This window comes from Lepeophtheirus salmonis, chromosome 13 (assembly GCF_016086655.4).
Source record: "Lepeophtheirus salmonis chromosome 13, UVic_Lsal_1.4, whole genome shotgun sequence".
Taxonomy (NCBI): Eukaryota; Metazoa; Arthropoda; class Copepoda; order Siphonostomatoida; family Caligidae; genus Lepeophtheirus; species Lepeophtheirus salmonis.
In genome coordinates, this window is record NC_052143.2 from 23,701,056 (window position 1) to 23,722,793 (window position 21,738).

At 32.2% G+C, this 21,738-nt stretch overlaps 2 protein-coding genes across 7 annotated transcripts in view; one reads left to right on the forward strand and one right to left on the reverse strand.

The window, feature by feature from the left end:
• Nucleotides 1–2,440: 2,440 nt before the first annotated feature.
• On the reverse strand, nt 2,441–5,868 carry LOC121127903 (protein wings apart-like). Its single transcript, XM_040723480.2, has 2 exons — nt 2,768–5,868; nt 2,441–2,712 (listed from the first exon to the last, which is right to left on the reverse strand). Exons 1-2 carry the CDS (start codon nt 5,644–5,646, stop codon nt 2,697–2,699), a joined length of 2,895 nt encoding a protein of 964 aa, XP_040579414.1. The 5' UTR covers nt 5,647–5,868; the 3' UTR covers nt 2,441–2,696.
• Nucleotides 5,869–6,271: 403 nt separating this feature from the next.
• The window catches only part of p120ctn (adherens junction protein p120), an 88,865-nt gene continuing 73,398 nt past the window's right edge, over nt 6,272–21,738 (forward strand). For 3 of the 6 annotated variants that reach the window (XR_011783271.1, XM_040723475.2, XM_040723479.2), the window contains exon 1: nt 6,293–6,625. The gene's annotated coding sequence lies outside the window, so the exon portion shown is untranslated. Of the gene's footprint in view, nt 6,626–21,738 lie in introns of all 6 variants that reach the window. The other 3 variants (XR_011783272.1, XM_071892909.1, XM_040723476.2) reach the window with 2 other exon arrangements.

A 21,738-nucleotide genomic window follows, 5' to 3' on the forward strand; every position in this document is an offset into this window, starting at 1 on the left:
TACGGAAAATAATGTAGTCTATAAAATAACCCTCCATAAATGGGCCATTTGTGCAAATATTGCACAAAAAAAAATAGAAATAAAATGTTCCAGAAATTGAAAATACTACGATTAATGTCCAAAATGCATTGTTTTGTGGCATTTCTTCTTAAAAATTGAAAAGTTATTCAGAAAATGACAGATATTTCAGTTGAACATCAAATCTATTTGTCAAACTTGATAGCCAACGCATTTCCATTCAAATTTCTACAAACTATTCTATTTTATATACGAATCCAATATTCTATTTAAAATCCATTTTTTGCACCTGAAAGAATAAAAAAAAACTGAACTTCAATTTTGACCGATTTCTTTTTTTGCCCATAACTTTTTTGATTTTGAATCAATTTAGAAAATTTCCGTATTCGTTTAGTTGCTTTTTGCGATGCCACTCACTTTTCGACTTATAATTCAACCATTTATCTAGTTTCCTTGAGCTCCAAAAACAGCTTTTCTGTTTAGAATAAGCCCCCCTTATATGTCCCCGCCCACCCTCAATAAACAAAATCGCCATTCCCATCTTAGCTTGACCAAACTCAAAAGAGGCACTCAGGTAATGTTACAATTTCCTAGCTCTAACGGTGTGGGCACCCATAAAGCACACATACACAATAAATCTATTTTATATACAGCGTTGCTTTTTAAAATTGTAGCATAAAAAATTTGCTCAAAATCAAAAACATCAAGCTAAATTTTATTGAAATCTTTTAAAACATTTAATTTAACTATTACAATATTTAAAATATGAATTAATTTAATTTGGCCACCTTTACTCTTTTTTACAGCAACCAATCTCTACCAAACCATATTACAACTGGCATGTACTACATAATCTGAAATTTGGTTCCATTTTTTCTCTAGGGTTGACATCATTATTTCTTGAAGGACAAGTATCGATCTCCCTCTCTAGTATTTCCAAAATGGAAAAGTCTAGGGGATTTAAATCAGGTGAAGAGGGAGGCCACATAGATTTGTCCCAAAAATACTGGATTTTTTTTTACCAGTTTTGAACTGAGAGGGTACAATGAGCTAGAGCTGAATCCTGAGTGAAGCATACTTCTTGACTGGGATATGCTGTTTCAATCTAGGGATTCACTTTTGTCTTCAAAAAGTCTAAATAAATTTTTTGATTAATTTTTACCCATTCAGTAATCTGGAATATAGGTAATTTTGCCCCATTTGAAACCACAGCGACCCTAACCTTGATTGACTGTTTTTTGCAATTGAGGACAAATTTTTGACTGGAATCAATGCTGTCATATGTCTTTGTCTAGACTCAGTCATTTTGCTTGTTGAATTTCCGACTTAGAGTAAATAACTTTTCATCATAATGACATTTTTATGTACTGCATAACAGTTTGAGCAAAACTTTGCTTCTATCCTTTTCTTTGTAATGGTACCCTTTGACAAAAGATGACGCTTCTGAATTTTGTAAGTATTAACCGCAATGCCATCTTTAACAATCTTGGTCATAGTGGTTCTGCTTACATTGTGATCCTGGGCCAGCTTATGTATAGATCTTCGTAGATTTAGCCGATTTTTTTCACTGAGTGCCTTGGAGTTCTCACAGTTTTGGTTGTTCCACTACCTGACCTCCTATCAGACACAATTCCATCCTTCAATCGCTTTTTGCACCCGAAACAATTTTTCGATTGACCTTGGCAATAATCTGGATTGACTTGGAAGTGTGCCCAGTTTTTAATAGTATTAATATGCTCCCTTTGAGATTTTTCCTTTTTTTGCAAAAATTATATATCCCACGGCAATTATGGAATTTTAATATTTTGTTTACGTTTACTTTATGAAAAAAAAAAAAATATATATATATATATGCAAAAGCATGGACATATAGAAATAACACATAGACATGGACCATGTCTAATCTAGTCATTTATTCGCGTATCATTAATTATTTGAAATCGTACATTTAGCATTTCTTTCGGTCGAAAAATTCAACCTATACCATCGAAAATAAACATTCCGGATAGGAAAAATCTCATATCAAATGGAACTGCAGTCAGAATATCTTTAATCATATTTACAGACATTAGTCTGTAAATATGCTAATAGATACTCTGAATCTATTAAAAATTTATACAACAGTTTAATCGAGTTATTTTATTCCATACTACGTCAAATCAGAACAAAATTCCATGTCATGGTAACTTTCTCAAAATAATAATCGTACTTTAAAAATCATTGGTACACATTACAGACTTGCCAATCAGTGTATGAGTACTGTGTACACTTGTTGAAAAGTATTATAGCATTATGCTCCCCAAACTATTTAGCCAATGAATTTAGGAATGATGCAACGAGTTTATTTTAACTTATTACCAACACGAAAATTATCCGATGATAATGCGTTTATTTTTCAAAATATAAATAAATAAAATAAAAATAATTAATTTTATATATTTAATCAATTACATGTTTTTATACAGTTTACTTGATTTCTTATCATGGATATTCTACAACAGAAGTTCTCGTCAGTCTAAGAGAACATATATATGTAAATATAAATATTTGCTTATGTGTATAGGTAGTATACATAGATCCATATGATGTATGTATCTAAAAAGAAATGAACGAATTTGGTTGATATTTTTTCAGACTGCCCAAGAGTCTACATTCCGTAACTCAAGATAAAGCTCAGTTCAATATATTGTGTACCTTGTTGTTAAAATGATTTTCTTTACTATTTTTATTTTAAAAATATTAAATATACCCAAATTCATCATCGTCGTCTGCAGTTTTTACGTTGTCCATAATACTGAGTTTGTCATTCGATACATCCTCTAAGTTGACTTGAACATTTTCTTCAACCTTTAATTCGATTGAAGAACTCTCTTTTTTAGAACTATCAATGGATTGAAGGTATTTAATGATTTTCTCAGTTGCTTTAATTCCTCTACTACTAGCCACAGTCGATGATGCAGTAAGATTCATAAAATTGTAAAACTTTTTCAAAATTGACATCATTAACACAAAGTTTCCATTGGGCAAGAGTTGCCTCACAGTAAGTTCGTGTTCCTTGTTATCAAGGATTGTATACCCAACGATAAGTGTAATGTATGATGCAATCAAAGTATCTTCCATATGACGACCAGCCTTTTGAAGTAGTTTCGCAATGGTTTCGTCAATTACCTCTTCCCTAGATTTTTTCTGATTTTCCTCTTCCTTATCTTCCGACACTCCATCCAAAATATTATCTGTCTTGGATTCTTCGTGTCGGGCACTAGATTCCTTTTCGATGAAAAGGTTTACAAGTCCCTCGACACCACTGCAAGACTCCTCAGGAGTATCACTTGGTATTTTAGTAAGGAGCATTAACTTTCTGTTATTCTCACAGTTTTCTACCAAATTGATGAGAAGAGTCAAGCATAAAACTGACAAATCGAAGGATTTAACGATGGGAACATAGTTGGGAAGAATAAATATACAATGAAAAACAATATCAATAACATCAGACTGTCCACCCTTCTTTGACCCGATAGAAGTTGTGTGGTAGTCATGCACAAGATTGACGTATACGCGAATTACGTCTAGTAAAACCTCACATAATATATAGCCAATGGATTCTTTATCTGTACCATTTTTGTCAGGATATGAGGGAAGTGCTGTGCTTAATAACTTTAGTAAAGAATGAACAAGGTTAAAACATTTTCCTTCCTCATACATTAATAAATATAAGCAATTTTCTTCATTTTCTGAAGTAATATTTTCTAAAACCTTTAGAACTCTATCAGCCTTGCGTAGTTTATTAAGTAATGCTTCCGTCCACATAGAAATTTCGTCTGCTAATAAATAATTAACACACTCTGATAATGTCCTTACGAGATGATCTAGGCCTCCAAGCTCCCTTAAATCCTCCTTAAACCACTCCCCTGCTCGTTTGGATGTTAAAGACAAAAGCGTCTCCATAGCCAAATGATCTGCGCTAATATGATCAAGTGACAAACTTTTAGCATGTCCCTTTGTCTTTATAGCCGCACACAAATCCTTTACTTTTTCTCTGTTTTTTATGAACTCCTTCTCATCTATTTCAGAGTCAGCACATGGATCCTTGTTACGAGATTCAGTATCTAATAAGTTCAACATTAATTCCAGAGAGTTCTTGTCCAGATCCATATTTAATCGATCTTGACTTAATACGAATAAGACAGCAGCAGCACACAGTCCTAGACTTGCCTTTTCTGGAGAATCTCTCAGTTCTGTAAAAAATTTGGTTGCAGTACCATGCGCCCTAAGATGCATTCTAAAAGAGGATTCCATACATTTAGAAGCTAAAGTAACGGTAGATAAACAACGCGTCGATAAAGGATGTTGTGAGCCCAATCCACCAAGTATGTAGTCAACATCGTCGTTGAACTCTTGGAACTCACCCGAGTCCTGTATTTGATGAGCTTTTTTAACGCTTTTAACAACAGTGAAATAGGATTTTTGACTTCTTGTACATTTGATGGAAGTGATGGTCTCCTCTTCCTCACCGGGTTTATTTTTCGAAATTTTTACCAAGTTTCCATCAAAAGATTCATCAAACTCATTATCTACACCATATACATCCGATGTAGACAATGAGGCGTTAGATGAGGTCGAGGTTTTACCTAGACCCCCATGTATCATATCCTCTTTGTCTTCATGTCCACTTGGATTCCAGTTATGCCTATATTTGACCTTACGTGAGCCACCCTTGGACTTGAAAATGGATCTCTTAGAAGTGTTGTTGGTGATAGAAGAAGTCATTGTCAAGCTTTCTTCCTTTTCTTTAATAGAAGAAGTAGTTAGAGTATTTGTATTGGACTCTGAGATTAATCTTTCCAAGGGAAATGATTGTGATGCATCTGGACTTGAAGGATTGGATAATTCAGGTACTTTATTTTTTTCATTAGTAAGAGGGGGAGAGTCCGTCTCATTCAAGTCCATATGAGAGGAAAGCACTAACGAATTACAAGATGAACTTTGGTAAGGACTCTTGGTCAAAGGAGAAGTTTCCTCAATCTCGTCCTTGATGGAAGCCTCCTCCTGATGGGAGGATGAAGCTTCCTCATGTACACTGGGAGAAGGGCTTCCATCCCATAACTTTAACATGCTAATATCCTCACTATTATTATCCTGCGACTCATTCGAGTGTCTGGATGTCTCATCCTCAAAAGGAGTGCAGCTCTCAAAGTTGCATGAATTCAGTTTCAGTCTCAGTGGCGGAACTTTGAGGCTTTCCACTGGTTCCTCCACAGAATCGGAGGTCGTCATGGACCTCATCAAGTGACCCTCAGGTTCCTTGGCATTCTTTGAAGTAAAAAATCTCTTTTTCTTGGGCACATTCAGAGTTTCTCCCCACTTCTCACTCCGCGCTTCACGCAGGACTTCAATGTTGCTATTCGGAGTCTCCATGGCCTCATAAGACCCACTTTGAGCCACAACCCGAGGCTCTGTACGAGACTTGAAAAACTTTTTCTTTTTGGGGGGCTCAGAGGCGGAGGACTCACTTGGGCGCACAGAGGAAAGAGCGCTCACATTCCAACGGCCCACAACACCTTTTTGACATTGCTCATTCACAAGGCGATCGAAGGGAGTCGGACCCTTCCGCCCGTAACTTCGCTGCATTCTCTTCCTCTCACGATTTCAGATTCCAATCCTTCTCCTAGAGTGATAGACAACTCTCACTTACAGTCTGGAAGACTGACGAGGCTAATCCAAGCGAACAAGCCAAAACTCAACACTCCCCGTCAACTTTAAATCCATCTTCTAACATAAAAAACATTTCAAATAGAATTCTTCGGGAGGGAATTTTGGATACAACTCACGCAACCTCTGACAGATCCTCCACAAGGGATCACCTCGGCTCGAAACCCCCCCAGACCACTCCTCTCCCTTACAAAACCCCTTTTCCCCACCTTGGAGCATAAAAACATATCTGTCCAATTCAAGAACATTTTTATTCGTTTTCATAAGGATATTTTATCCTTGATATATATCTTTTTGATTCTCCAATCTGCGTATAGGAGTCATGTTTGAAGTTTGAGGGATCCTCGAGGTATCCCTACAGTGTGTAGTATTTAGGAGTAGCGTTACCGGCAGGACCTGGCTACTTCATTTCAGTCCACAAGTTCCTCGCGCTTTTTCCTGGAGGCTCGCCCAATACTTACTTATTATTTTTTGTTGTTGCCTTGTCCTCTTTTTTTCCTTTTTCCTTTCCATCTTCTTCCTTTTTGTTTCTTCTTTTCTTTTTGTTTCTTTCTTGCTGTTTCTAATAGTGTATAGGAGCAGCAGTGGGAAGCAGCAGAAGTAGAAGCAAAAGCAGCTTATTCTTCGGGTTTCTTCACTTCATTTGTCTCGTTCCACAACAACCTTCAGACTCTGCAGGTCCTTTTCTTTTTTCAGTGTTATTCACTTCTTAGATTCGTTGTTACTCGTTTCATATTGATATTTATGTGCTGATTCAATGCGTCTCTTTCTTAAATAGTTTCCTACAATTGAATAAGTCTATTGAATATTCAATATTGTGCTCCCTCGTCATCAACATTATCCTCATCATGACGTGTTTGGATTCGGATCTACGATTTGGAAAGACGTGATTTGTAGGGTAAGGTCGTTTTACTACTTTTAAATTATAATATTGAATGAATATAAATAATGGTTGTTAATGTTTCAAAGATGAGTGTTTCTTCCATGACCGGTTTGAGGCTCTGCTTCGGCGTCATCCCCTTTGTTTTGTTTTTATTGTTTGGACCTTGAGTAAGGTAAAAGAGGAGAGGAGAGGAGAGGAGAAGGGATTGCGGTCTCTATTATTCTACTACATTCAGTGGAAGGGAATATGTGTATATTTCCTGATCCAATAATTTACTAAGGATTGATTCATGTACCATGACCCTCAAATCATCGGTCTTCAGATGTCATACTTGCTTTGTTTTGATTCTTACAGATGCATATTTTGTCTTGATTTATTTCAATCTATAGGTACTTAACATATATGCAGAGATGTGAAAATGTACGCTTTTTTAAGCATACAAGGATGCAATTTGCGTGTACAAGTGAATATATCCAATCTGTAGCTTGTATAAGCTTAAAAATGCCTCCATTTTCACACGTCTTCACATATCTTAAGTATACATTTTTTTTCAAAAAAAAAAAAAAAAATCATATTAAACTTGCTAAACAAATCAAGTGTAAAAAAACAGAACAAATGCTTTCAGGGACACGGGTATATTCGTCAAATATTGGATCGGCAAATAATTCAAAGTGACAAGATGATATATCTAGCAACTTGAAATAAACGTATATTTTTGACCATGAGCGTATGTAATACATCCATTAATTGATCGGACAGGATTTGGTATGCTTATGAAAATTTTCGTATCACTAGTTTGAATAAAGTGTGAAAATTTGATCCCTCTTCCTCATGATTTTATCTTTTGAAATCAAATAGCCTGAGAATGATAAGGCACAATATTTCGTAAATAGCAAAAAAATTTGACAGACACTGAAAATTTATTAATCTTATCATATCAAATAAATATTTTTTACTGATTGCATCATAAAAAATCTCGCAATTTCAACAAAATTCATCTGATACCGATAGGACACGTCAAATACAGCTAAGAGAGATTTCTTACTTTTTCTAGGGGGAAGTTGAGGTAGTACTCAGATCTTGCTTTTATTGTATTCTTCTTTCTTAAATATATATTATCGTATAAAAACCATACAAATACTAAATAGAAATAAATAAATAATAAGTCGTTGAAGAAACGGATAACAAGTTGCAAGAAATGTAAGTGGACTTTATCTTTGGGCAAGTCCAACATGTTTTCCCAAGTTAAAAACTAATTATAACTATATGTAAACTCCATTTCCCCCTTTAATAGACGATTAATTTTGATTTACATAATATGTACGTTGTAGAATGATCCAATGACTTTTCTCAAAAGAAATGCTCATATGTATATATATATAAAGAAATCGTTATGATTATTTTAAGAATGCATTAGTGGATTATCATATAAATATAAAGTTTTATTCCTTTTTATATTAAAGCTTAAGAATTTAATGTAAAGCTTTTATAATAATTTTGACATAAATCAAATATATATATTAATATTTCTTGACGAATATTATATTTGTTTACCTACCATCAAAAGGTCAAATCATAAGTTACATACTACATGCTCATTGAAAAAATAATAATGTTTAAAATATTCTATACAATTTGCATTGTTTTGAAAACTGATTTTGAAGGAGGTGGACACAAACAGATTTCCAATTTTTATGTTTTGTTTTTAATATTGAATAAATTACAAATTTATCTTTATTGCAAATATATATGTATATAAATTAAGTTAACCTTATCTCTATTATACTTATACTATTTTTGTTTAAAGGCTGATGATGAGTCATATTCTTATTAGATTTCAAAGGAATTAAATGATTTTCTTTTAGACTCTTTTATTACAATAGGCAATATAATGATTGCATTAAGATTTGTGTTAGTCTCCACTCTTATTTCAAAGTACGTACCTACATTCAAGATAGCTCTAAATATATATGCTGTGTTACAAGTTGTAGCTTTTACAAATTGCAGCAAAAAAATGAGATGAATAGTTTTAAATGAAAGATTTACAGTACTTGGGATAAGACTAATTTAATAATTAATAGTCTATGGATTATATATATATATTAATGGTGCATTTTTTGACAATTTGATAAAAATAACTAAAATATAAGTATTCAGTGACATATTATTATGTTCAAATATCCATAGTTATTAATTAAAAGTTGATATCAAAATACAGGTTATACACCAAAAAAAAAATATATTACTCATACATAATTTCTACAAGTAGCAACCTTTAAAGACATCGCAATTTGTACAAACAATATATACATAATTTTTTTGAATTATGAATCTTCATAACTTTGTGTCCCTACTAACTTTTTTATGTTATACTTGTGCATATTATTTTAACATAAATCAAAACTAATTAGTTTCTTTTTTGTAACCTACATAATAAATAATTAAGTTGAAGGTTTTGACACAAAATATGTTAATAATATGTGCTTTAAAAAAAAAAACCTCACACTGATCAACATTATGCAATAATTTATGTGAAGCTTTTAATCATATAATTAATTGCTTAGTTTCTTTTCGAGATTTAAGTGGAATGATTTTTCTTTTGAATGCAAGTGGGTCTGATAAGTGGATAAGAGTTATTTATTCATTTATATAGGCAGATAATTATTAATCGGATGATATTTATTTAAGAAGAAGAAGAAGATAAAACACTTCCTCTTGGATATTTCTCTACATTTAGTAGACTAGAAAATTAAAATGACAGCCTCTGTGAAGCATTCTTTAAATTTCGAGGTCCAATAAGCAACCAAGTCCATTTAAATATTTTCTTCAATACATATATATTATATAAAATAGAGTTTTATGTTTTAAATCCGTTATTTTCTTTGATTCATCAAATTTTCTTTTATGAGGAATCGATATCCTTCTCATCTTCAGTTTTACTGCTCCATCATCATTTTTTTCCCTTATAATTTTCAAGAGATCTCCTTTCTTGTACATGGAGTTATTTGCAAAGCACACCGACAAAGAAGATAAATATAAAATATTCAGCAAGTTGGTATATTAATCAAAATTTAATTAATGACCAGGAAGAACAAAATATATATATATATATCCTTATATTATTTATTTTTGGACTTATAGAGTTGTAGTATAATTAGGTTTTAATGACAGCTTGGTTAGCGATTATATTCATAAATTTATAAATGAATATTTATAGTGTAGTATATATACTTTTGGTTTGGCATACAATTGTTCTTTAGATAGTGGAAAGAATAATAAAGGATTAACCTGGTTGGTTTCCCTTCTACCTAATTTTCTTCATTTCATATTTTGGTTTTTAACTAAACCATGAAATCATAATATTAATGGCACGTTGTTTAAACGTACTTCCTTCATATGGGTCGTATTTTTTAAGATGTTTATTAATTATTAGATATATGTACGTCGTTCACCATGTTGTGGTACTCTATTTTTTTTTTTGAAAAGGTCATCTTCATGCCCCCGTCATTAAGTTTCTTTCTTTTTAACCTTATTGTGTTTTTTAATTGAAGATTTCTTTCACTAATTATGAGGATATAACTTTTTTTAAAGTGAACAATCAGGCTACGTCATTGTTTAATTCCTTGTTTAATGCTATGTTTGTCATGTTTTGATGAATCAAATATGCTACCAAGCTTAAAAGAAAATTAAGTACATGGACATTGGACATACTGAAATTGTATATAACGAGTATTATGATGTATGTATGTAGATAATAGTGTTAGGAACTCGGTCTGGAAATCCACTTTTGTAAGATCGAACTAATTTGGTCCAATAATTTTTTTTAGGAAATAAATTTTATATATTACCGTTTATGACCTCTTTTTTTTTTAGAAAAAATATATCGGCCCACAATTTCAATTTTGATCCACGTTTTGAGACTGGGGTAAAGAAAAAATCTAACTAAAGACTGAACCGAAAGAAGAATTGGTCTTAGACCGAGTCTCAGCACTAATATATAAGATGTGGAACTTATTTAATTCTTTTATTATTATTATTCATGCAATATATGTATTTGCGAATAATTATATAGATAATGGGGGAAATACAAAAGGGTGGAACAAAGACTGTCTTTACTAGTAACATGCGGTTAATATGGTAGCTTCAAAAGAATGATAAATGATGTATCTGTGTATGTAGATTTGAATTGTTTGATGGATGAATCCTCTTTCATGCCTACTTTTATTATGTAAGAGAGATTCTTAATACTTTTGAGAAATCATTAATTTAGGGAGCTTTTTCATTATTTGGTCTCTGCATACATATATACGAACATACAAATTATAGGATTTTGAAGAAATACCACAAATAATTCCATGAACACATTTATAGTATGTATATACATATATTCCCGATATTTAATAAGAATAATATTCTATAAAATTCCCGAATTTTTAAATATATGTATGCGTATGTACATATATGAAAGAAAGATAGAAAAGACAAATACCATCATTCCCTATCATCGACTAAATGACCTTACATGATATTATTGCATTGATATCCTCTACTTAAAAAAGTTAATCGATGGATATTTATTGCTGAAAATTCCTCAATGCATATAATTTAATAGCATTAATGGATCTTATTTATGTATGTGCATAATTAATGTGGAGCTCATTTTATAAGTGGGAAGGAGGGGGTACTACAACTACAATATATATAGAGAGTTGTTCGGATATACCAATACTATAGTGCAACCAACAGAATACTCAAGTATTTGTTATGGTATTATATTAAATTTGCATTGACTCCATTACGATATAAAATATTGACAAAAAGTCCTTAAAGTCGTTCCCGACCTGTTCCTGTTATCAGTCCAATTTTAAAGCAACCTCTCCATGGCATCATTTTCACCAATATTACATTAAAGCAGTGATTCCCAAACTTTATTGAGTTCAACCCTTAAAATATCTTGCTATACAATGTGCGACCCCTACACCTCTCAATGAAAATAAATCCGATATGACATATTAGTGTTCTCCCTAAAACTGAAAAACTATGGAAATACAGGAACCATTTTTGGTATCGGAACGGGTAGGAAAATCCTGACATTTCGTTTTGTGAGCTTATTTGTAATAAGCATGTACAATTCAGGACAGTCTTCCCTATAAGGAAATAATACAAATTTGATTTGTATTCATATGGTATATAGATACATAGCCCTGATTTTAAGTATGTGTACATGTCATATAACAACAAGAATAACAACTTATGGTTCCTTATATACATACCTACGTATATGGAAGAAGACGCCCCTTTCTTATGAAGATGAGAAGCAACAGTTCATATTGTGCACATAAATCATCATGAATCAGCTTTTGATGTAGTGTGCTGTGCGGTGTTAGTAACTCAATATTGTTCTCTTCATTTGTCATAGTTTTTTTGTTTTTTTTTGCGTTTGTGCGCTATCATATTTAAAATATTTGATTTAAAAAATGGCATCATTGTGATTTTAGATTTACATATCCCATGTGAACTTTGACTTTAGATTAACTACATACATTTTATAACTTTATAATACATATTATATGGGTATATACATATATTTTGTGCAAATAAGACAATGAATCTCCATTCATTATCGGGACGACCCATTTGTTGGCTTGGAGAGAGAGAAATACTCGTTTTAACTAGTGTTGGCTGGCTTCCAGTATTACTCAATCTCGGAAAAACAACTACTCGATTTTACTAAAATCTACAATTTTCTCAAATTATTTCTTATGCAATACTGAACTTTACTTAAAATAGGACAATCAAAGCATTTGACCTATAATTAGTAAAATTTGTAGGATCACTCAAAAAGATAGTACAAAACAGCCACTATTAAATGAATAATTGATGTACAGGGTGGTCCAGATAATTTGGGGAAATACTTAAAGACTTATTACGAATGAGCTATATGGTGGGTAGAACCATATTTTTTTTATTGAAAACTACATTTAATGAGATCTGCCTCTCTTGATAACGTCAGCCACAGTATACTTGAAGCTTTGGCAAGCCCGGGCGACCTGTGTGGATCCAGTTTTGCCATTGTACTGATTCTGGTTTTGCATTTTAATTTACATTCCTTGGACAGATGGAGAAACCAAGGAAGAAATTACACTAGAAGTACAGCATGTCTAGGCCACCAAATGCCCTCACTTTTGGCATGTTAACAGCCCAGACCTGACCCTATGCGATTATTTCTGGGAGAAGGTCGAGTATGGGGCCTGTGTCATGTGTGATTCATCTGTGGTGTCCCTAAAGAAGTCCATTACCCGTACAATGGCAAGTTGGATCCGTACTAAATAAATGTAGCTTTCAAATAATAAAAAATATATGATTATACCTCATCTGGTTCGTTTATAATAAGTCTTACAAGATTTTCCCAATATATCAGGACCACTCTACATTAGAAAGGAGAAACTATTTTGCATAATATTCAGAAATCCTCAAAACTCGTACTCGACCAAACTCAAAATTTGATAGGGTTGTCCTAATATCTTACCCTAAAATGTATTTAAAAAATGTTTTTACATCGTTATACTAACTTATTTTCATATGGTATATAGAAATTAACTAATGGGATGTAAATTATAGTTTATATAATCATTTTAATAATATTAAATAATGAAATATAAAATATTTATCAAATAAAAAAACATTTTGAAACTAGAATGAGTACTTGGTAGAGCACTAACCTCCGCCTATGCTCATAAATTGAATTTTTTGTGTTATATGAAGCATTTTTATTCAACCTACATAAGGACACCCATTTGAGCTCTGTACATCAATAAGTTCCAATGTTATGATCGATTGTGCATTTTTAATTAACGCTTTGTGTTACCTTGACCTCTTACTGTGGTCATATATATGATCTTCGTACCAAGTGAAATCAAAATCTATCTACAACTTTTGTTGTAATCCAAGTAACCAACGAATAAACAGAAGAAAAAGCATAACCTCTGTTCAACTTCGTAGTCAGAAGTAAAAAGGGCCTTTATTGTTAAAAAAAACTTGGTTTTTTAGGCGCCTAAAATGACCAACATCAAATGAAAATATTAAAAGTAAGGGTATTTAAAAAAAATAATCATAATTTAAAAATTTTAACAGTGATACAAACATGGATTAATTCAATTGGAACTTAATACTTCCTCATTTTTTATCGAAAAAACATTTTTGGACTATTTCCTCCGAAATATTGTAGAAAAACATAAAAGAAAAATAATAGGAAAAACTCTTAACTTGAACTCGGCCGAGCTCAATTTTTTTTGCCTGGAATCCAACACTAGCTTTAACTGATTTTGAAAGAGTTAAATCATTGGGGAGGTTGTACGTCTGTGATTGAGAGATATCCTCTTACCTCTACTTATGAGGAATAAGAATTATATTTCTGACTGAATAGTCATCTCATGACAACAAACAAAATGACGGCAATGATCATCATCCACTCGTTGTGGAGGAGAGAGTAAAAGCAATCGTCCTTGTTTTTAATAAAAAAATTGTCAAAGAGAGATGTGGGCAGCAGGAGTGGCAGTTTTGTTTTCAGATTGGGTATGAATTTTTGGGTGTTTTTATTTTTTATCATCCTCCATATGTTTTGAGTGAGGGAGGTAAACATATCTACACCCAATTAGATTATGAAACAACAACAGAGATATCAATGTGGAAATGCGTATATTAATTGGTTGGGTGGGCCCTACTTTGTCAGCTCATTAATTATTATTATCCATGCGGGATATGTATATATATATATATATATATAATGTGTTGTACATAATAAATATTCTATTTGTTGTAGTATGTTAGAAAAAATGAGACAATATTGATAAAATAATATTGTATTATTATTATTTTGATTATGAAGTCATTGTCTTCTATCCATCTATTGTACTGCTATTGTATTATTAATATCATAATAATGTGATGTGGTGTATGCGATACGTACATACATACATCTATTGTTTACTTTTTGTCCCTTACAGTCAACTCGCTACTCTCAATAATACATATAAATATGTCTTCTAATAATCCCGTATCTGACTGTAGTAGGTTCATAATAATAATATATTATTCATAATGTTCATGATTTGTTTGTATCTAACACCAAATTGTTGCTACATCAGTACAGCACTAGGGGTGGTAGTACCCAGCATTGCTCAAAGTAATTAGGGGTCGACTAACAGACGAACTTTGCTTCAATATATAGTATCGAAAATAACTCCCCAAGAAGAGATCAATAGTGTAACTCTCCGTTTTTATGAGTACACTCACACGCGTATATCAATTCATATGACGTGTACTATCAAAAAGAATAAAAAGGATAATATTAAGAGTCTGAGAAAAAAAGTATAGAATTTAAGGGGATGCACCACAGAGTACTTTAGTCCCTAGAGCACTCACTGGTTGTGGTTTACTTACACGCACTCATTGCTAAGTGTGAAAATTGTCAAAATCCTCTTGAGCATACATTTAAAAAGAAGTATATGTTGGTAATCTGCAAAATATTAGTGCTCTTATTAGTTATGTATCCCTATTTTGAAAATTCAAGCGTAGTAGAGAGCAAGGAACACTATAGTTTATTTTGTGATCCTTTTTAGTAGAAATATCGTTTATCAAAGTTAGCAACATAAGTTTTTTTTATTTACACTCTGAGGATTTAGACAATTTTCACTTCCTTACTGATTGAATTTCACATTGAGTATTTCTTATTATATATAATAATTAAAAGAAAGTTTTCCTTGTTTACACGCTCAATGCTACATGAAAAACGCCTGCGATATTTCATAAATACGTCTATATTGATATTTCTAAGATAAAAAATATGTATATGGCATACATCAGAGATCACAAAATGCAATGCACTCTGTTTATACGCTCGATGCTACAGGCGAAGCCCACAATATTTCGTTAATACAACTACATTGTTATTTCTTAGATCAAAAGTGCCTTATTTTCATTCATACAGAGGAACTTTGTTTATTGATAGTGATATATTATTGTTGAGACTTGGCCGAGACTGATTTTCCCCCTGATTCAATTTTAAGTTATTTTTTCTAGATCAATCTGCAAACTGCAGTTTGAAACAGTTTTAAATTTGGTTTGTTTCGTCACATATCGTCCCTTCTTCGTCTTTGTTAAAAATAACTTTTTGTCGCAAAATAAATTCGTTGACGAATCGTCTAGTCATAGTTGACGAAATTAACACTGGTTTGAAACCCTGGATCGTAATTTGAATTATTTTTCTTAGTAGTTGTCATTATTATTTAATTCCTGAGTAATGAACCTCCAAATTTAAGTAGATTCAATTTTATTCAAAACCTGATGGAGGAGTTATAATTATTGGACTCAGTAGAATTGGGGATTGGCATTTGAGTAATTCTATCAAATGTCTTTGTTTATATCCTTTTCTCCTTCTTCCCTTGCCACAACTGATTGTAGCTGATCTTATGAAACCTCATGAGATCATTTTTTCTCTCCTCCAAAACATTCTTCAAATTGTCAGGGTTACCTTTTTGATATTTGGTTTTTTTTTTAACGTAACCCTTCTACACTGGGGTTTCACCACTGCGTTAGAAAGAGAGAAAAAATTGTGGGACCGGTTAAGACTGATTCATTCATTGACTTATCTTTATTACTTTTACAGTCCAGATCGAAGTATGACCGAGTGAGTTAAAATTATAATGGTATCAGACCGGTCTAGGATTTCCAGACGTAAACTTAACACTCATGATATAAAAGGGATGAACATCGCACTTGTGTCTGAGACTAATGCCTCTAACAAAACAATCATCCTCATCACACAATTACTTTCTTAATGATGATGGTGATGAGAAGGAAGGAGAGGGGGCTCCATTAGTGTGTCCATTATTCAGTGATTTACTAGAGATTATTATTATTGTATGTATGCATTCAAGCTTTCTTTCACATACATATATGATGATGCTATAATTAACATCCATGGTGATGACTGATGACTATGATAGTGGTGGCTGTAGTAGCAACATCATCGTTATTACATTAGGGTTGACTTATTATCATTATGGATTCCATTCTTCATTTTATTATTGGTGATGGGACAATTCCAAAAATCCCCATGACGATTCCAATTCTTTAATATTTTAAGTAATAGTTAAAAAAATACCATTTTGCTATCAAGGGCGTCCACAGGATTATAAATATATATATTTTTTGAAAAAAAAAAATCCAAAAATTAAATTTCTTTTTGGGAAAAAATCTGAAAAATTAAATTTTATGGAAAAATATTTCAAAAATTGAATTTAAAATATAAAATTTTTTTTGAAAAATTTTCGAATATACAATTTGATATACATTTTTTTTCTCGAAAACCCACAACTATTCACAATTTTTTTTTTTTTCAAAAACCCATGGCTATTCTCAAAAAATTAATTTTTTTGATAAAAATTTCAAAAATTAAATTTTTCTCACGATAGCGTTCCCGATTACAGAAAAAGCACCCGATTCCTGATTCCAATTAATAGTTATGGACCATAGATCGTTAAAGGTATATGGTGTTACAATACATTTATAAATGTATATTAGCGTTGGGTTTGAGTATTACTCCAACTCGAAATAACAATAAATCCACTTTACTAAAGCCGACAATTTTCTAAGAATGCCTCTCCCAAATATTTTGTGAAAATTTGACTTTACTTTCATTCTAATAATCAAAATAAATCGAAACATTCGAGTAAATTAGTTTAATTTATACAAAGTATCACTCAAAAGAATAGTCAAAATAGGGTGGCATCGGTCCTTATTATGAGGTCTAAAATCGGTAGATAGATCGGTCCTAGAACTGATTTCTTAATCAATCTCCCCCACACCCACCTTGAGTCTTTTTTTCCTGTATATTAAAATTGGAGCACTTCTTAACACAACTCGAATCGAATCCAACAATAATTTACTATGTATGGTCTTATTGGCTCACAACAAACTGCAAAAAACAAAATTAAAAAAAAGAACAAGCAACAACATAATATTATTTATGTATTAAGTATTTATTATTATTTTCCTCTCTTTAAAAGTGTGTTTTTTCCTGATTGCACGATACTTTAATTTTATTTTGCTCAAAGAAGATGGGTTGACCTCTGGGTTAATGGCGTTATGTGTATGTATATACATATATTTTGTATATTTACATTTCGTTATTAGTTTATTGTATTAGTTTTGGTACATACCTACGTTTTACATTGATATTATTATATAGTTGAATGGCAGGGATCGCACACACACACGAAACCACAAAGAAACCATCATCACTACTTTGTGATTGGAGGAGCAAGGCTTTACATACTACAATACATAGTTCAAATATAAATCAAATTCTTTGTGATTAAAAGATTTCACCTTTCCCCAAAGCCATCAAGGTTACATACATAAATATGTATTCCTTTTCTTATCTTCTATTTAAAAATATATACAAAGATAAAATAATAATATTAAAATAAAAAACAGCTTGGAATGATGAAATATTTCTAAATATATGTATGTAATGGCACATAGGTATATTTGACCATAAAGTAGGACGTAGGTAGGTATTTATATTCCCTTTGCAAAGGCTTTACCTATGTAGTGTTGATTGCCCAACAACATTCATGATGATGAATTAAATAGCTTAATAATATCATGTGTGTTTATATTACTATGATGATGATATTTAATCCGTTCCAAGTACTTAGAAACAGCTACTTCTGCCTTTCTCCTCTTTAACATATAGCTTATAGTACATCAATACTAAAATAAGTTAGAATTATTTCCCCCTAAAATTGATATATTATTAATTAACGATAGAATTTCAACAAAATTAATACTATAAATAGATATGTGCCTGATCTCTCTTAATAATTAATGAAACCCCCCTTAACGGCAATGATGGCTTCCAGGCGGCGGTGGAAGTCCTGGCATCAACTGCAGATGTATTTCTCTGGCATGGCAAGTGCTGGCACACAGTGGTTTTGACAGCCTCGTTGTTTTTTTGGATGACGGACACTGTAGGCCTTCCTCTTGACATGCACACAAAAGGTCGTATCGACGGCATTAGCATCAGGGTTATAGAGGGACCAGAAGGTGGCCAACCATTCCTGTGCCTTTTTTGAGGTGTGTGCAGGCGCACCGTCCTGCTGGAAAGCTATATTTCAATCAGGATTATTCGCCTCCAAGGTAGTCTCATACTCGGTTCCCGTGAGCCTGTACCCGACCCGGAACCACACCAGAGAGGGGCTGCCTTACTGTCAGAGGCCACAAATCCCAAGGAGCCAGGGTTTTTTTTGGTACTAAGAGTCTTCATTGATGTCTCTAAAGCTTAAGTACCAGTCATTCTGCCTGTTCCTCACGGGACCGACGGTCCAGCTCTTCTCGTCTCTGAAGATAATTACCTAGTTGGCTTCGGCCTTCTTGAGGCCATTCAAAAGAGTCTTGCAACGGAGGAGATACGTTTCTTTCATTGTTGGTCTCTCCTCTTTTCTAATTCTAATTTTTTTAATGTTTATTTTTCCTTTTAGAGAAAGGAAGTGATGCCCTTTTTTATTTGATATTTTTGAAGATGATTTTTTGTGTTCGCAACACATATATGTGGCTTTTTTAATTATGATACCAGCCATTTCAATTACCGACCATTAATTGATGCTAATGTTTCTTTTTGATGAATACAACTTAATTATTTACTAGAGATGGAGGCGCTTTGCCGGATCTTTGAATTATCTAAATGCGTCATAGAATATGTAGGAATTTATCATCAGATAAATTTAAAATGAAGTACTCCCTAAATTTATTGAGCATCCAATATAATTTCAGTGATTGAACAGCACCCATTATACATTGCTAGAAACTACACATTGTCACAAGCATTTACTGTCAATTCTATATTTAAAATAATCAATCGCATTTTTTGAATGTAAATTCATATAAAGTACATACAAATTACGATTTTTACATAATATAATTTATCTAGGCATAAATACTTACTTTTTTATTTTTTCTTATTTTGTGCAAGAATTAATGAAATTATTATATTAAGCAGTCTTTAAAAAATAACATTATAATTACTACTACTAGTTCTATCATGCATTAAAATAAATCTTAAAATAAGTATTTAATTACTATAATTTGGAGTTTTGTTTTCCCACAAATACATTGTTGTTTGTATAGAACGTTTTCAAGAATTAATAAACCTTTACTCCTTATTAATGAAGGAAAATGATGAATTATTGCCGTGTATTTGGATGCCATAAATCATAATAGAAATATAACTATATTTTGCGACCTCTATTTAACAACCAACTATATTTTTTGAATGAATTTTCTCCTCAACTAATCATTTGCTTTTAATTAAAACCAATACCACATGAAGGCTGAATCTAACTCTTTTTTATTGTTACTCAATATAATCGCCTTTTTGCCGTCAATCACGGCCTCGACTGGACCTCGAAAGCAAGAGCATGTCTTAATGACAGTCTCCTTTGGCAGATTCCGGATCCTAGACATCACCTTTGATTCTGTGTTGTAAGAGGATCTGTTGGTGTTTTGCTCAACTGCACCCCACATAAAAGAAATCTATGGTGTTGAAGTCCGGTGAGCTTCGATGCCAAACACTGGTTCCAACAAATTAAAAAAAAAAAAAATTTGATAACCAGGTCAACGTTTGTCTTTTGTGTTGGAAGTTGAGCTCTTCGCATCTTGATTACAAATGATCAGCCTTTCAGAACAGTTGAGATCCCTGCCAATGCCCCTCATCGAGTTGGGTGCCAGTCTGGCTTCATCTTGTGATCAGCACGCTTTGTTTTTAATTCATAATCACCTCTAGACCCTTCCTTTTTGACTCTCCAGACAAAGGAACTGACACCAAACACGAACAACGTCCTACCGGAGCACGTGCATGATGTTAATTGTTAAACAATGGCCGCATGTTGAATAAGGATGATATACAATAAGACACAAATACCTTCACTAAGTTTAGCTGGGATAGCTTATTTAACATAATATTTAAAAAAATAGTTTTAAACAAAATATTTATATGCACCTTTAAGATAGTAGCACGATGTATCCTTAGATCTCTTATTTAAAGCAACCTCGATGTTGAGAGCTACAGAAGGTTCTATTTTGAGTAGACTTACTGTTCTTAAATAATTTGAGTTAAGATCGGGTTTAGAGTATTTGGATTCGAGGTTTAGAATTAGGAGTAGAGTCTATGGTTCTACTTTTTTTTCTATTAACTGGATTTCATGGGGTACATGTACCAGTGGGAGCTACTTTTTAGGGGGGTTTTATAACGAAATAAATTGTTGGTACTTCAGGAATAGTTATAATTTTGGGTTTGGTTTTTTACCATCTAAGAAAAATACATAATCTCTTTACTATATTCCAGACCTTCTAGTTTTTTATTCAAATATAAATGTTTTTTTCTAATATTCCAGTTGGAAGCTATGCTAAAGTTTAGTTTTTTTCAAATTTCCTTCAAATTTGTTTGCGGGTTAATTTGTCCGTTTTGTTTGATATTTTAATAACTACACTTCTAATATGGTATTGCTTTCGATTTATTATGCAATATGTGACGAAATGCGTTTTAATTTGACTTTATCATTGTTGATGTACGCCATTTTGGGACATAAACAACAAAGTTTTATATCATTAAAAATTCTTTATAAATGGATATTAAGGAAAATAGTTAACTAAGGAATGTCAAAATGGGAACAAAAAATAAAGACATAGGGCATAACTCTCTTTCAAAAATGTATCCCTCTATTACCTAGTTTTAGGTTATATATTTGACTCTAAAATGTAATAAAAATGTGTTGTTACATCTTATTTCCATATTGTATAAACAAATTAACTATTACAATATAAAATTTAGACATTTCATATGGAATTTCAGTAAATACATTCTGTCAAAAAGTACCTGGAATTGTTAAATAAACACTAATTTCCCATTTATTCATTTAAAAATATATTGTCGCCTTCAAAGTTATCTCCATTGAATTCAATACACATATGCCAATGTTTTTCCAATCCTCGAAACATTTTTTATAGTGACTTTTTGGCATGGCCTTAAGCTCCTTCCACGAATTTTGTTTTATGGATTCAATAGA